This window comes from Mytilus galloprovincialis, chromosome 1 (assembly GCF_965363235.1).
Source record: "Mytilus galloprovincialis chromosome 1, xbMytGall1.hap1.1, whole genome shotgun sequence".
NCBI lineage: Eukaryota > Metazoa > Mollusca > Bivalvia > Mytilida > Mytilidae > Mytilus > Mytilus galloprovincialis.
In genome coordinates, this window is record NC_134838.1 from 121,100,846 (window position 1) to 121,118,453 (window position 17,608).

Sequence of the window (17,608 nt, forward strand, 5' to 3'; positions counted from 1 at the left end):
TTTTTTGCAAAATGCAAAAATGGTGCTCTCCAAGGAAACCTTGATTCAAAGTATGATTGCTGATTTATGTCTTATAATAATGTCAATACATTGTGTGTGTTTTCATTTATATCCATTTAATAAATATAAACACAAGTTTAAATGGATTTCAAGTTTCCTCAATTTTTAAAATGTAATAAATATGAACAATTGGAGATGTCAAGTAAACATCTACCAGACAGCAGCCCAACTACATGAGTCAACTAAACAATTCAACGAAACATGGCTGTAATTACCTGCATTTTCTGCCTTTACTGTTGTAACAGCCATTGCTTCATTTCTAGGGACGATTGATGTTGAAGTAACCTCTGGTTGAGTCACATGACCTATTGTCCTCAGTTTACCTGTGATTAAAGATACATCTGTAGTACCTTCCATGTCAGAATCTTGTATAGGAACATAGTCTGACCCATCTAAAAGAGAAAACTCAGCACTTTAAATATGATATATGTGGATACAGAAGTGTGTTTGACCCATCTAAAACATAAGACTCTGCACCTTTTATATGAAGTACTGTGAGAATTAAGTGTTATAACTTCTGATTTTCATAAACTGAATTCAGGCCATGCAATGTGTTGCTCAAATTTCAGTGAGACACAGTATTCATCTATTCTGTGACTATTGTTCTGGTATTCTTATGTAAAGGTTGGCTATGGCACTCCACTTACTGACCTTCCCTAAGTTTGTCAACACTTTCATTGGGGAAACAATAATTTTCAAATAACATGACATTGTTTCAGATGAACTTTGAATCTGTATTTTGACTATGTATTATTACCTGGTAATATATCTCTGAAATCTGTGTGGTAATCTCCAGTCCATTCGCGACTTCTGTTACATGCCATCTCCATTTCATACACTGATACAACAGGCTTGTAAAATTCTGACGAGTCCAATAATGTGTTTTCTGGACATGCTACTAGCACATATACATCCACTTCCAAGAAATTTGCAAGTTTAGGAACATTTAACTTTCCCACAACAAATGTATAACTTTTCTTTCCAGCTTGCTTGATCAAACTTTTGAGTCGTTCTATAACTTTTAAATAATCAGCTACACCTAAAGTTCCCACTACAATACCGACAATGTTTGCATCTTTGGCCTTCTCCACCATGTAAAATCTTTTCATTAACATTCTGTTTACATTAGAACTTTCTTTCCTTAGTTCAAAGTTCAATGGATTATAGGTATAAAAAGAACACTTATTCAAGGTCATTATTAAATTTGTCAAGGTTAAATTTTCTTGTCCTATATAAAGCATCATTGCACTATCTAATGAATGATTTAGAGGAAGTTTGAATGATCGGTTACATTTACAAATAGATTTCTCTTTAGACGGGTCATTTGAAGAATTGTTAATGCAACTATTATTTGAATCCCCATTTCCTGATTGGAAACTAAGTTCTGACACAATAAAGTTATGGAAATGTTGTTTCAACTCTGTAGCAATAGCATCTGAAATAAAAAAAAATCTAATGTTAATAAGTCATTGTATTCCTGAAGTCTGTGGTACTAACCTGGAAACAAACAAACAGGATTGACCAATATATGACACACAAGGAACACAACTATGGAGCTGAGAGATATTATGTGGAAAATTGATATTTCTCAAATTCTTACACCATTGTAGTTTTCTGACCTTCATCCTTAACGTCCTCTATGACAAGACCTACCGACATGTGACTGTATTTATTGTTAGTTTGTTTTTAACATGAACATGCATGAAATATTTGCCACTGGACATAATATTTATTAATAGTAAAGTGTACTGAACAAGGACAAAAATAATTATAATGCATATACTTTAATGTCAGGTTGGGTTTTTAAAGCATGGTGATCTGGCAGCTAAAAATACATTTAAATCGCAGAAAACTCTACATAGAAAAAGAGTGTGAGAAGAGAACTGTGGAAAACATTTTAAGGGCATACAGTTTTGTTCCCTTGGTGAATTCGTGTGCACCTAGGTAATTTAAATATGTAATTGAAAATATACCTTCATGTGCTTCTTTTAAAGATAAATGGGGTCAAACTTTTAGACATTTACTCCAAATTTCAATTTGTCAATTTCTCTCCTATCTTTTTTGTTTCAAAAGATAAACACAAGCAGATTTTTGTTAAAGGGTTAAGAATATACTCTTCACATAAGACTGCTCTTAATTTATGTAACAATTCTTTGAAATTATTCATTTTTATCAAATATCATAATTTTGAAAAAAAAATGTTCAGTTTGCTGTATATTTATCTAATTTAAGAATGTAATTTTCCAAGTAATAAGACATGTAAGAGTACATTTAAAAGGAGTAGGTCCGGTAAGGGCATATTTTGGCCTCAAATTTCAGGTTCATCTAACGAAAGATTTTGGACACTTTTTAAACACTTAAGTGTCTATTACAATTGTTTCAATTAGTTTATGTGAAAGATTTTAACTGATTTAGTCATTAAAAAGGCTCCGATTCAAGCTTAAATATGAGAAATCTATCAAATATGTCAAAAAACCTCACTTTTCAGATGGTTTTTGTCAAAAATGAAAGTGGCCTCATCCGTGTTCATCCTCAACCTTTATATATGTTATGTATTATCATCAAATACAACTTACATCTCAATATTATGAATGAACACGAATGCGGCCACTTTCATTTAAGATGGAAACTGTCTAAATTTAACTAAAATACTAAAATTGTGAAAATTTCAGTAATTTAGCATGACTTCATGATGCTACATTTGTAGTACCCGATATATGTGCATTGTATTGTCAAAAACAGCCCATATTTATGTAGCAGAAGCATTTACTTTCCAGTAAATAGCTAAGGGATTATATTTTCACAATTTTGTAAAACTGCTATATTTTGGGGCTAAAAGGGGTCTTACTGAACCTACTCCTTTAAAATATAAGACAAATACATGAAATATCTATATTTTTCCGGTATAAATTCATTACACCACTATTAATAGAGGGAACTAGTTTCTAACAAGTCTGGATTCAACTGGTCCAGTGAGATCAGAGAAGATGGTTTACAGACAGACCAAAGAAGCAAAGGATGATAGATGAAAAGTTGTAGCAATAGCTCACTCTGGTCCTTTAGTTTATCCAGTGTTTTATTAAGGGAGTTGGCTTCTCAGATTCAAAATCATTATCTTTTCAAAACACTAGCATATATTGATAGATTAATAAAGGAAGCAAAAAAGCAAAAAAAAATAAATAAGTCACCTTGCTTGTTTTTAAAATATTAGCCATTGAAATTTTGGCGGGAAAATGTTCTCTCTTGACTTTTCATTGCTTTATCATTGACAAGTTTAAGTCCTCAAAAACTATTAAAAAATAATTAAAATTTTATAAGACTTTAACAGACAGTTTGTCATTATACATGTAAAAGAATTGTAAAAAGAAAAATGGGGGTTCCGGGCAAAATTTGTTAAGGAATTCCAAACCAGAGAATTCCGAAAATCTGACAAAAATTCCAAAAAGATGACAAGCTCCTCCTTAAAGAGAGATAGCAAAATAGATAGAAAATTCAATAAGCAATTTATATATATAAACCATATCTATAACATGTACATTTTGTACATAGCTGAAGTATTAACTTTAGAATGATATCTGGTTGAATCATGGCTAGAAAACATTGTATGGGAGATAACTCTAACTACACAAAATAAATCTAAATGCTGATAAAAATATATAATTTTGATTAATTCACCGAGTTTTATGATGATGGAAATGCAGGATGAAACTCTTTCTTTGTAACAGCAATATGATTCTGATAAATTAATTTACATATTACAATGTGCAGTTTGTAAAAAAAATGGTAAAACCATCTCATGGCTGCTTTAACCAATCATATCCCAATTTCAATTAAACAAAAACAAGTTCAGCTGAAACACTTAAATGTTCACCTATTATTTATTCTTATATATAGTGAGGCTATGTGTTTAAGAGACATTTCTATTTGTCTTCTCTCATATTCTAAATGTTTTCCTCTTTATGTTTGAATGTATTCTTAAAACTTTTTGTGTATAAGACCAACATACCTATAGCATGGTTATAGCAGGTATCATACAACAAAACAATAAGTTTGTCTTTGTCTGTAAATATATCCTTAACCTTTGACACAAGATCAGGAACATCAACTGGTGACTGACCAAAAACAAACTTGACAGGTATTCGTCGAGTAGGGCTCAAACAACTATGGCCATAATGAATAATACAATCTGCATTATAATGTTCAGCAGTTACTTCATCTACACAACAACTGAAATATATACAAATAACAAAAACTTAGCTTTATGCTATTCAATTTCTTGAGTTAAATAGGTTTTAAAATGTTAAACAGTGTAAGAATATTCTCATTGAATGTGAAAAAGTTGAAATTGACAAAAAAAATCAAATGAAACATTTTTCAAATATTTAACAAAATAATAAAAGCAGATTATTGAAATGATATTTCAATATAAGCAGTCAGTTAGGTTCAATTTAAACAAAACAAGCCCAAAAATATTTCTACTGCATTCTTGGCTTGCAAAAAAGTGAGGAGAAAATGTGGGTTTTTTTATCATTATTTTACAAACATATAGACTTGAGATTTATTCATAAAAATAAATATATTTTTATAGACTAAATCAACTTGATATCCTGATTTTACTAATTTATATGTTTTTTTATATGTCTGTATGATAAAATGTTATACATGTGAACAGTGATGTTATCTCTGGGCACTTAGTCAGTTATCTGATTTATCAAGTTATCTAGGGGGAGATAATCTAATTTCTCCCTTTTATCGTTAATACAGGAAATGAGGTCTTTCCATGAAGGTCCTATCAGTTAATTGGTGCCAATCAGTTTTTTTTATAAATTTCTTGAATGTTTTGTACTATTGGCTCACCAAAAATTAGGTCTGAAGTGAACTTGGTGAAGGTTATTACACAAATACCTCTCCTGCATAGAGCAAATTCATATCAATCATTTTTTGATGTGAGATATTACCAATGTTATTTAACTGATCGGGCAGACCTTCATTTTAAGTTGCATAAGGACAGTCTATTTGAAGATGTGTGTGATAAGGATGATGGCCTTTATAATTATAATTGATTTCTAATAAACTATCAGTGTCACCAAACTGATATACAAATGAACAGACTGTATAATATCGGACAAATAACTGGACACTTCATTGATGAGTTTATCCAAAAACACCTGTCCATAGATGGACTGGTCTTAAATAAGTGAACCGGTTAAAACCAGCTCAGTCAAGTGATATAAATCTAGTAATAACTTGATACAGTTGGTGGGAAAAAATTATGCTTTTACTAGTTTTTGAAATCATGGTTTCAGTTTTACTACATGAAAATCAAGGGAAAATATATCTTTCATTTTCAATGGGCATAAAAATTGTTAAGTCAAATTTACAAACTTTAATATGGCACAGATATGAGTAATAACTCTATTTTTGACCATCTAGATTTACAGGGCAACAAATCAAAGAATTCTTACTGTGATTTTAAATATTTGAAAAGTGAAACATTACCTGCCATATGATGTGTCTCCTAGTATAAACACTTTGCCCTCTATTTGACTTTGAATTTTGTCAGCTATGGGTACAGAGTCTTTCATCAGTTCATCAGGCATTTGCAATGCTATCTATAATGATAGAAAACAAGTTAGCAAATCAAAATGTTGACATCATTCAAGCAATTAGATACTATTCAATAAAACTAAGTTTTTTGTTTAAAAAAAAAAAATTGGTAAAATTTGATATATCATATAAAATCAAATAAATCTTTTTTTAAAACCTTTTTGTCACAATAAAAAAAAAACATCTTTAATAAGGAAAAATTTTCCTACGATTTCATAATTGGTCAGTTAGAGATATTTACAATATTTCATTTTAAATTATTGAATTAAAAACAAATATTTATAGTTAACTTCTTTATTTAAGAAAGTAAAGATTTCTTTTAAGGCAGCAACCATTTGATTTTCTGGGGGGGGCTATGGTTTTTTTTTCTGTACAAACTTTTTTTTTCGCCTGTGGCGAAAAACAATCTATTTTTTTCGCGACAAGTCGAAAACAATTTTTTTCTTTCAATTTTAGCATTACATATAGTGGCAGCTGAGGGAAAAACAAAATTATTTTTTTCTCCAAAAACTGGAAACAAACTTTTTTTTCCAAAAAAAACCATAGCCCCCCCCAGAAAATCAAATGGTTGCTGCCTAAGGGTATAAATGCATGTCAGAATTAACAACCAATATTTCAGTTCTCCTGGCTTTTCGATTAAATTTTCTAAATTTCTGTTAATCATTAATAACATGGTAACTGATGCAACAATGAGACAAGGTACATCAAATATTGATAGAAAACATTGTCTACTTGCGTATACATTACATCAATTGACAGATATTTAAAATACTTCATGTATGTTCATATCAAAACATACCTTTTTATAATCATGTTTTTGTATCCATTCAATGCAATCTTGAATTTCATAAAATTTCTCTAATAAATCTTTGGACACATTTCTACCAGAATTAACATCAAGTTTCCTGCTAATAACATCTTCATCAGGAGAACTAAAGTTAGCAGTCATCTTTCTTACTGAAATTATACCAGATATAATGTTTGTACATCAACATATTATAATTATTCGATGATTAACTGAAACTTTATGACATATCATGAAAGATCAAAGAATACAGAATTAATCCCAATGAATAACCAAATGAATATGCATTTTTCAAATTAAAGCACTTAATGGGCAGCATAGCATAACATTTATATATATAAAAAACAACACACTAGGATTTTGTAAAACATGTCACACTGAAATGAAATTTTAAAACTTCATAAGATTACAAACCTACATGTATCTATTATATCTTATAAAATGTATGTGTTGCAGGCTACAGTTGAACACTGTCAGGAGATATGAAAAAGGCCAATACAGTACAATTGTACTGTAGGGTTATAAACAATCAGTAGGAAATGGCCATTAAATTAAATTGGAAGCAATATTATTTTGTGAACCCCAGGGTTTAAGCTAGGAATTTGAGGGCTTTAGTCACTTTTTTGCGCTGTTATAATCAAACTTTTTTGTGTAACAGAAAGAGACCAAGGATGTACAGTACAAGCTTCATCTTTGACTTTGTCAGATTTTAAATATCTTTAAAGGACTTAGGCATGATTGGCAGTAATTGTATGATTTGACTGTATTGGCTGTTATGAAGGATTCTGACATGGGATCCAGAAATTTAGTTCACAATTTCTCTTCAGTTTGTTCCAGAGGACATTCCTGATCAACAAAAGTTTAATAGATTCCATTTTTTCAAACAAGGAATTACAGCAGAAATTAACTTGCAATGATTATCTCACTGCATTATCATTATCCTTATAAAACGTCTAAATCGATATTTGGAAATCATTTCTAATCAAGTTGGAAATGAATAAAATCCTTTTTGGAACGATTATAATCATTGTAACTTAGTGTAAGGTGGTTGTAAACAATCACGTTTTCTACTTTCCGCTAAAATGAAATGAAAACGGGAAGTGACATGTGGATAACTGTCAAGGGAAAAACAATTTTGATAAAATGACAAAACTGTACTCCTGGTTGATGAAATGCATTGCCGACTGACTGATTTTCATGGGGAAAATAATTATAATGGTCAATTATGAGGTTTAATTAACGGATTATTGACCCAGCAAATGGCAATAAGCAGATTAGTTGTAATAACTTGTAACACCTGTTGTAAATGTTAATTACCTGGGGGTCATAAACTTGTCAAAAAACATAAAGACAGGTAGATTTATAGTATTTTAATACGAAAATATTTTTTTACACTTTCAAAATTTAAGTGACGAAATTGATTTGAAATACTTTTGTCAATGTCAATGTGAAAATCGTTTCGTAAAATACGAAAGTGACGAGCGCTAGCAAAATCACTGGTGAACCTTCATTTTTTCAATGATGATTTGGCCATACCATGCATACAGTGACCTATAGTTGTTAATTTCTGTGTCATTTTGTCTCTTAACAATAAGGTTGTGAAGAGTTGTTTGAATAAAAGTAGAATGTAATAATTTGTTTTTAAAAAATTGGATTATATAGACTCAGAAAGATTGTTGATTATAGTTAGAAATGAAAATGTAGATTTTTTTCCTTCTATTAGTGTATATAGATCAATACAGATGTCTGAAACATGTATAAATTCAGCAAAAATGAAGTGCAAACAATATGAGCAAATTAAACTGTTCAAATATCTCCTGTTTTGAATGGACACTGTTTTCTGTCTCTATATCTCACCAAAAAAAACAGCAAAATAAATGAAAGGCAAATGTGAATTAGGTAATTATATATATAATATGCAAAAGTCTGAATAGATGGACAAAAAGATACAATTTAGTTGTCTCAAACCTGATATTGTCTCAGTAAGATATAGTCCGAGATTACTCTGACGTCCAACGGCTGTTTTGCCAGTCAAAAGTCAAAATGCCGAAATCGATGGGTCACTGTGAAAACTGTCTTATTATGAGAAAATAAAGGTTGGCAGGTAGGTGAAACTTACATAAATGAAGAGATAAATGAAAAATGAACAGATTGATGCCCGATTTATATAATTTCAAGGCCGTCAGTCGGCACCAGAAGCGACGAAGCAGCGCATCTATTTTGGGTGGGCAAATATCCATTTTTTGATATGGGACGAGCTCTGACGTCCCACGGCCCCAGCTTGTCTGGCAAAACAGCCGTTGGACGTCAGAGTAATCTCGGACTAAGTAAGATACTAAGAACTGATTATTGATGAGGTCAATTGCACAGATTGACCTTTGATCAACCGATATAATTCATTCATAAAAAACAACTCAAGAAATATATAAAATGGAAAATAAAAAAGGGGAATGTGTCAAAGAGACAACAACTCGACCAAAGGCAAAGAGAAGAAAACAGCCGAAGTCCACCAAAAGGTCTTCAATAGTGAGAAAATTCCGCATCCGGAGAGCCGGAGGCATGCTTCAGATGGCCCATAAACAAAAATGTAGAATGATTGACGATATGTAATTTTTAGTTTTTGTGCAAAGGCAACGGCATAAGAAAAAAACAATAAAAAGATGGCAACAATTGCGCAATGTCGGGCAACGTAGCCAGTTCTCTCCTTCTGCTATTCGGATAATTGGTTTTCTCACCAAGTATTGTAGCTAACTATCATTTCATGTCTTTCAGAAAGTATTTCAGGGGAATAAAAGTTTTTTTTTTTCTTGGGAACATGTGCTTCAATGTTATTTTGTTTCTCCTTCAATAAATGTAAATTTTACTATTATCAAACGTCTAAAAGATCTATAACTGTAAATTAAAATGTTAATTTTTTCATACAAATTCGGAATAACTAGCACCCTATCTCCGGACAATTTGAAGAATGCTGAATTATGTCGTTGCACCGGCTGCGGTAATTATCATTTCTAGATGATGAATAGAAATTATAAAATATTGTTGTGAACTACCAAGCCTGTGATTTTGTACAAATTATATTTTCGTACTACATGATGGGAAGGGAATCAAGCAAACTACTTTAAAACGTATATTCAGTGAATGATAAAAGTATAAAATAAACAATCAGCGATGCATGCACTCAATATTATGTATCAGCATTTTGTGTGTACTAGTATTTTAGTTTTCTGTCTGATTTATTTCATATTACAGATTTTATAAAAATCTTAATCATCGTATTAACCTGTATCAGTTTGAGTTTGTGTGGATCAAATCAATCAACCAAATGGTTAAACCTTGTTTCACTCAGTGTTGCTTTGTTGGGAATTCATTTCCTTTCATAGCTGAACGTAAATGCGTAGTGGTAACTCCCCCCACCCCCCCACCCCCGGTTCCTTGGATCGCCTATGTGACCTTAGGTCAGTCAGCGCCCCCCTCCTTGTGAAAAGAAAGTTCTGGATCCGCCACTGGGTCACATCATCGGAATATGGCTTCAATAAGGTCGAATTATTCACTTGCAAGTGAATAATTCATCAGCGATGTTTCTTAGCTTATTTTGACAAAATTGAAACAAACTAGCTACTGAAAGCGAATTGTCATTTCCCTTTTTTTCATTTCATTCGGTTTGATTAAAAAAATCCTATCTTGTAGCGAATGTCTTTTCTGGAGAAGATGTATAAAAGCAAATTCCAGTAAGCATGGATTCCTGGTGCTGTTTCAAAACTGACAACAAACCGTAACATTTGTTTTTAAACAATGTGTATCCACTAGTAGTCGTCTGACTCAAACTTTATGCTCAATTGATTCCATATCGGTGCCTGGACAAGACCCGTTAACCCGCGGATGAGTTATAAATGTGAAAAGGAAGGAACCATGCACTGTTTGCAGATTTTAAAGCGATTATTTAACAAAAAATCTATATAAATCAATAGTTGACCTCCAATTCGCAGGATAGATGCCTTCTTTTAAACAAAGATCGAAGTGCTTCTACTGATGAACAAACTAAATCGGTGCCAAATCGTTTATAATTTGAGAATCAGATTGTTTTGCTTTGAATGTGTATGTGCTTATAAACAAGTTATTCCTGAGGACTTCTACTTTGTGAGCTTGCATATTAAAAATCCGACTCAGCGTACCGGTCTTGTACAAAGCAGGGCTCATAACAAGCAGTCTATGGAAGAAGCGTATCGATAAAAACTTTTCTTATATCACATAGCGATATTGTCTAATATCAATTGTAAATATGCAGACATTCCATGCGGAAAATGTTGTTTTCGGCAACGAAAAATTAAGAAAATACTAACTTTAAAACTTATTGTTCAAATATAAACAACAATTGAATCTAAATATACATTCAGAAGTTAGTTAGAAGCTCAAGTTTATGTCCGTGTAAAATTTGAAGTGTTGTGTTTTTCTTATATACATAAATAAACAAATGCTATTAGTTCTTATATCAATGCGATACTTTTAGAATATCATAGCAGTGTTTTTGTTATATCAATATTAGTACTTATTATTAGTAGTATTAAAAGCGCTATAAAACCAGGTTCAATCCACCATTTTCAAAATTTGAAAATGCCAGTACCGAGTCAGAAATATGACAGTAGTTATCCATTCGTTTGGTTTGTTTTATCATTTGATTTTAATATTTGATAAGGAACTTTCTGTTTTGAATTTTCCTCGGAGTTCAGTATTTTTGTGATTTTACTTCTTAGTAGTATTGTATGTAAATAAGCAGTTTTAAGACCATTGCTTAAATTCAAATTGTTTTTGATAACATCTTACAAATTTCTAAATTGGTTTTGGAAGCAAAGCTAATCAAATAAGGGTTTAATAAACAATGTCGTAATCAAAAAGCTAAGTATCAAAATGATTGTTCACATATATAACATTTAGCAAATTTTAAAATGAACGCACCGAAATAATATATATCCGATATTCTCGCAATGCACGCATGGAAGTCTTTCTTTATTGATAACAATGAAACTAACTTGTGACAAAGATGAATCATATTGTCCTCGTTCAGATTGATTCGACAAAATCTGACCAGTACTTTTGAATCTCCTTTTTTTATACAAATTAGACCGTTGGTTTTCCTGTTTGAATGGTTTAACACAAGTAATGTTTGTGTTCTTATATAGCGTGGTGTTCGCTGTGAGCCAAGGCTCCGTGTTTAAGGCCCTACTTTGATCTATAATGATTTACTTTAAATAATTATTTCTTTGATGGAAAGTTGTCTCATTCGAAATCATGCACCATCTTCTTATATCTATAAATCTTTAAAAATGTCCCCTTATAAATTACTATTTTCCAGTCCTCAAACTGAACGATCTAAATTTATAAATATAGAAAAGATATATACACATTTCTAACGTCAAAAGACATTTACATCTTATTTATTTGTGTTCTTAACATTTTTTTAGTACTCATTGAAGAAATGAATTTATAACAAGCGATACGGATTGTTATTTTGCACTAAGAAATGTTCGCGTATTTATACGATCGATTACTAGTCAAAAACGAAAGTCAAATCTCTGCGGCAACAATACATCGAAATGCCCTCACGGTCATCGCGATATAAAATAGCGTCCACGCGGCGAGCTGATTATGTTCATAGAGATTTCGATTTACCATCGGGAAAAGTCTTTGATATAAAAAAGAACTGTTGTCCAATTTGTAGTCTGAGGCTAATCAGTTGGTATCTTCAAAGTTCGGGACATCAGCATATTTGTGTATTTTAATTTGTTTGGGTTATTTATTTTACCATTTGAATATTCATTGTAATTTGGAGCTGTATTGGATTGGATTGTTTGAATGAATGTTTCTTTTAAATAATGCTATTTTTGTCAATTTCGATATAACCAAGGTGGATAGGCTATAGCAGTGTGACCAGTATATTAGAATCTAATAAGTCGGTAGACTATTTGCAACCACATTTAAATTCCGCCATTGCATCATCACTTCAAATATAATTAGTCGGTTAAACCATGTGATTGATAACAATAGACTGAACAGGTTGTTAACACTTTCAACTATCAATAGGGTCAAGCAACATTTTCGAAATGATAAGTTTATGTAAGCGTTAATTTTGTTACAGTTACGAAATTTTAGTGATATTGATCCTAAAACATTAAACCGGTCATGATCTAATATAAAAAAGAAGATGTGGTATGATTGCCAATGAGACAACCATCCACAAAAGACCAAACTGACACAGACATTAACAACTATAGGTCACCGTACGGCCTTCAACAATGAGTAAAGCCCATACCGCATAGTCACTTATAAAAGGCCCCGATAAGACAAACTAGAAAACTGACGGCCTTATTTATGTAAAAAAATGAACGAAAAACAAATATGTAACACATAAACAGACGACAACCACTGAATTACAGGCTCCTGACTTGGGACAGGCACATACATAAATTATGTGGCGGGGTTAAACATGTTAGCGGGATCCCAACCCTCCCCCTAACCTGGGACAGTGGTATAACAGTACAACATAAGAACGAACTATAAAAATCAGTTGAAAGAGGCTTAACTCATCAGATGGACAAATATACAAGTGGACGTGGTAAGTTTGTGAATTATGTTTGCAGTTTTCTTGACATGCATTGTGACATGTCATCGTATTCATTTTATATTAGAAAACTATAGCAGTTATATTAGAAAAGTATCACATTCATAAATTTTTGATATTAAAAAATCATCGCTATGATATAAGACAAATATCGCATTGATATGATAAAATATAGCAGTATCTTTGACTTATAGGTGATTTTGGCTTAGCAAACAATTGAATTCATCTCAATTGCATTCCAGTGAATTTGCTACATGATATTTATAGAATGTGTACACCTACAAATGACAAATCGTGCATTTATGTTTCATTTATTCCGGCAACAATTCAATTTTCTCGTTTAAATACACCTTGCTTGTTATTATATAAAATAATTCATGGAAATTATACACCAGACGTATGTCGTGTTAAATGTCGCCCTGTTTTAAGAAAAGAGTAATTACTTTATGCCGAGAAATCTGCCTTTCTTCGTACAAATGCTAACATTCGTCTGAAATTTCCCACAATGCAACTCGTTGATATAAGACAATATCGCTCGTTGATATAAGAAAAGTTTTTATCGAATCGCTTCTTCCATAGACTGACAAGTATTCGTCCTTAATAAGCCGGACTTTGGCTTTGGAGTTATCTTTCTTATAACAGACATAAACTGTAATATTTTCAACTTCTGAGGAATTGTGGCATTTATAAGTAAAGTTTAAAAACCAAAACTCGGTAATTTGCATCTATTATAAATATTAATAACGTATTCAAGTCAAGTTGTTTTTTAAAATTCATAAAATTGTGATCTGAGATTCATGATGTGCTGTAAAGTTACCACCTAGGGAAATATGAAGTACCTTTCACTATTGTCCATTTTCATATCCATAACTTGCTCTTATCTGCGAACACTCTCTATCGATACATTTCAATCTCTCTGACAATCAGAAATTTAGAACGCCTTAAGGATCTGTTAGTTGGACTAACCTAGGATTTTTACTTAGCGTGGTTGTAGTGTTCATATGTTTCAAATGAAATGAAATGTACCCCTTATCAATTCAATAGATTCAGTGAAGCTATATAAAACGAAAGACATAATCTGTGTATCTGAGTGTAAGGGATATGATATAACATTGAATTATTTCTACCCAGTATTACGTAACGGAGGGCAGACTCACGAATGAACACGCACGATTGTTTATTATTCTGCAACAAACCATAAAATATTACATTTGTATGCCCATTACGGATCGTAAACAATTTAAAAGACGTTCATATTTTATAGTTACATATGCAAGACCTGACACTTGGTGTTGACACAGCCAAATATTGTTGACGTATGTGATAAGGTCAGTGAGTCAGTGTTTGTTTGTTTTGCAATTTTAATCCACTTCATTTATTATTTAATGTACATTTTTACAGAGCCTTTTTAATATATTTTAAAATTTAACAGGTGAATTTATTAACAGTCTAACGACTTTGAACTAAGCATTTTCGATTATTATCACTATAATCAAACTAGAAGAACTGATTGCCGGTAGCTTAAACGTTCTCAAGGGGTAAGCATGCTTTATTTTTTCACTTCTTTCTCTTTTAATGACACATTTTTCATTGAATTTTGCCTGTTATTTTCATTCTAAATATGCATCGAACTTTTCCAACCTTTTAATCTGTTCTATTTGTGATAAACAAGGAGTCAACTAAGGTAATGCTGTCTAAATTGCTGCGTAACGGTACGTGCACTTACGCATTTTTCTTCAACAAAGGGGAGGTTGTTGTTTAAATAAGATAAAATTGTTGTCAAATGTTACATTGTGAAGAAGATTTAACAAAAATATTTTCTGATTGTTTGTGGGTATGATATGCAAGTTAGGTAAATTTTAGTTTAAAGTTTATGCGTGGGTGTTTAGTTGGAATTACTTCAATGTAGATGTGGTGAGTATATCTCCTAACTTTTCATTCTAAACATACCATTATTTTAATCCCAATTTTTTTCTTTCGTGCTAAATCATTTTAAGAAATATATTCTTACGGAAAAGTCCAAGTTTATGTCTATATTTCTTTTGTATGCGGAAGTTTCAAAATGGGAGTGACGATACATAGCGTATTAGGGAAAGATGAAATGCCAAGAGCAAAGACATGGCATCATAACAATAAGAATAAAGCAGTTACATTGTAGTCTTGTTTTAACCATACTATTGTAAAAATGAATAACTAATGTAGCATAAAAGTCCAGTAAGACAACAAATCAAAATATAAAAATAAGAGAAATTATTAGAGATATTTGAATATATATGTATACATCATTGAGAGTGCAATTCGTTATTTCCATAAGTCTTCAACAAAAGAGCAGTGTCTATACCATTTCACAAGCTTTAAATCTGTGACAAGACTAGACAAGACGTAAATACATACTATAATGATTTTAAAAGTATGTATCAAATCCAGATGACTTAAAAGAGAAACATTAAAAATCACAGCCATTTACGAGGTTCCTTAATTGTTTGGGACAGAACTAATAACATATGGATACTTAATCCTTCACATTATTTATCATATACAATATAACGACAAAGATAAACATAAGATGAGGTATATATAATAAAAATAAGCTCAAAAAGACACTTGATCTTGATTGTTTAATAAAGGTATGACACACGTCACAGGAACAATTAATGCAATATCAATTGGTACAGTATCACGAATGCTCGAAGACTCTGAAAGCAAACCCAAAGAACTTATAATCTGTTGATTTAGAATAAAGATAGTAACGTCATGAATTTGGATGAAGAACACGATCGTGTTGCACAGAATTTTAATCGAAACAGGAAATAAATTAAACATTTAAATTATGTTTCTTACTGAAAGAGTAAATAGATTTACAAGAATCAATGATTACACAACTGTGTACACGGTTATGACTCTTATCATAAGTCAATGAATTTGTGTATATGTCTCTGCATAAGTCTAAGTATTTAGCAAAAAGGTACGACTTGAGGAACAATGCTGATATCTATTTTCTAATTAAATGATAACACCACAAAAGGCTGCGTGTTCAATATAGAATTTTATTAAAATATAGCCATACTCTAATAATAAAATCCTAAAACAAAAGTGTACAGCAATTTATGATATACGCAAAACTGATCGGAATATATATCATGTATTCACGCTTTGTCTACACGTATTTTACAACGCCTTGTTCAGGTTTCTGGTCTGATAGTTATATAAGCGAAGTTTGTACGCAGGATCTGTATCACTGAAGTAAAAGATATTATTATCAACAAAAGTATTAACAACATAAATTGTTACAGTCGCATACAGAAACTTCTAAACATATACACTTCATAAGATTAAGAAAGAAAGAACAATTTACAATAACCTTAATCTTAAAAAAATGCATTGCAAAGTGTGTCGACGTGATGAAGACTTTGAAATTCAGATTATCGCTTCAAAAATGTAAGTATGTTGGACAGACTTAGAAATGCTCCCTTGCTAGAAGCCACATGTACACCTTTCAGACAGTTACATCGAGTTCGGGTTTTTATACAGAGAGCAGCTAGACATGCTTCATATTTAACCGTTCCTATTACGACTGGACGTGACTGTAACTAAACTTGAAGATCAAAACGAATGACGACCAGAACTAATACAATGATACAATTTACGTCCCCATTTTAACAACATTTTCTAAAATAATGACTCGGTGTCATTTTGTTTATAAATTGCATTACTTGGACTGAAAACTGAATAAGATTTTAAACACCAAATACATTTTTATTCCTAGTTATTTCATTGGTTCATCTGGATCAGAACTATATTTAGACAGAATATGCAAATTTTGTATCTTCGTAGGTGTTTTATGGAAATATTTAACTTTGGGGGTTATGAGGCCATCATATAAACTGCAACTCAAACAGTAAGAAACAAAGAAGTATATCGAGTTTTCTCGTTGTTTAAGGCCGTATGATTGCTTACATCCGCTTTATTTAAACTTTATCGGATAGTTGTCTCGTTGGTAAGCATACCATCCTTAATTTAATGCACCACAACAAACTGCACCAACTAGCATCAAGCAGCTCGTCAAAGAATAAAAACAAACAAACTAATAAGCGTCAAAGAATAAAAACAAACAAACTAATAAGCAAAGACAAAGGTTAAGCCATAAAAACAGTGAGTTGAAGCTTGATACATGACTGACTCAAACTATTGTTGGGTTGAATGTGTCACGCATCATTTGCTTCTAAAGAAAGACTACCAATATATGACTTTCATGTCTATTAACTTATGGAGAGCCGATGAGATTTTCATAAGTGTTTATCGGCAAATTTCAGTTAGCATGAATTCCTGTTTTTTAAACTGACACCAAAGATTGCAATTTGGTACAAATTTATTTCAAAAAGTGTGTATCCACTTATATAATCGTCTGGTTTAAACCTTATGCTGAATTGACTCAATATCTTTGCCTTGACAAAATCAGAAAACACGTTGAGACGGAGAGCTAATCAATTTTGCAGATTTTCAAGCGAACATTTAAAGAA

General features: G+C 31.6%; 1 protein-coding gene across 3 annotated transcripts in view; it reads right to left on the reverse strand.

Moving 5' to 3' along the window:
• LOC143055696 (2-(3-amino-3-carboxypropyl)histidine synthase subunit 2-like) overlaps positions 1–17,608 on the reverse strand; it is a 31,115-nt gene that overhangs the window by 5,312 nt on the left and 8,195 nt on the right. The window contains exons 1-6 of one of the 3 annotated variants that reach the window (XM_076228871.1): positions 13,928–13,947; positions 6,467–6,624; positions 5,560–5,672; positions 4,067–4,287; positions 818–1,495; positions 276–452 (exon numbers count right to left, since the gene is read on the reverse strand). In XM_076228871.1, coding sequence (XP_076084986.1) covers positions 276–452; positions 818–1,495; positions 4,067–4,287; positions 5,560–5,672; positions 6,467–6,616 — 1,339 coding nt within the window. In that variant the 5' untranslated portion in view covers positions 6,617–6,624; positions 13,928–13,947. Of the gene's footprint in view, positions 1–275; positions 453–817; positions 1,496–4,066; positions 4,288–5,559; positions 5,673–6,466; positions 6,625–9,207; positions 9,354–13,927; positions 13,948–17,608 lie in introns of those variants that run through there. The other 2 variants (XM_076228863.1, XM_076228854.1) reach the window with 2 other exon arrangements.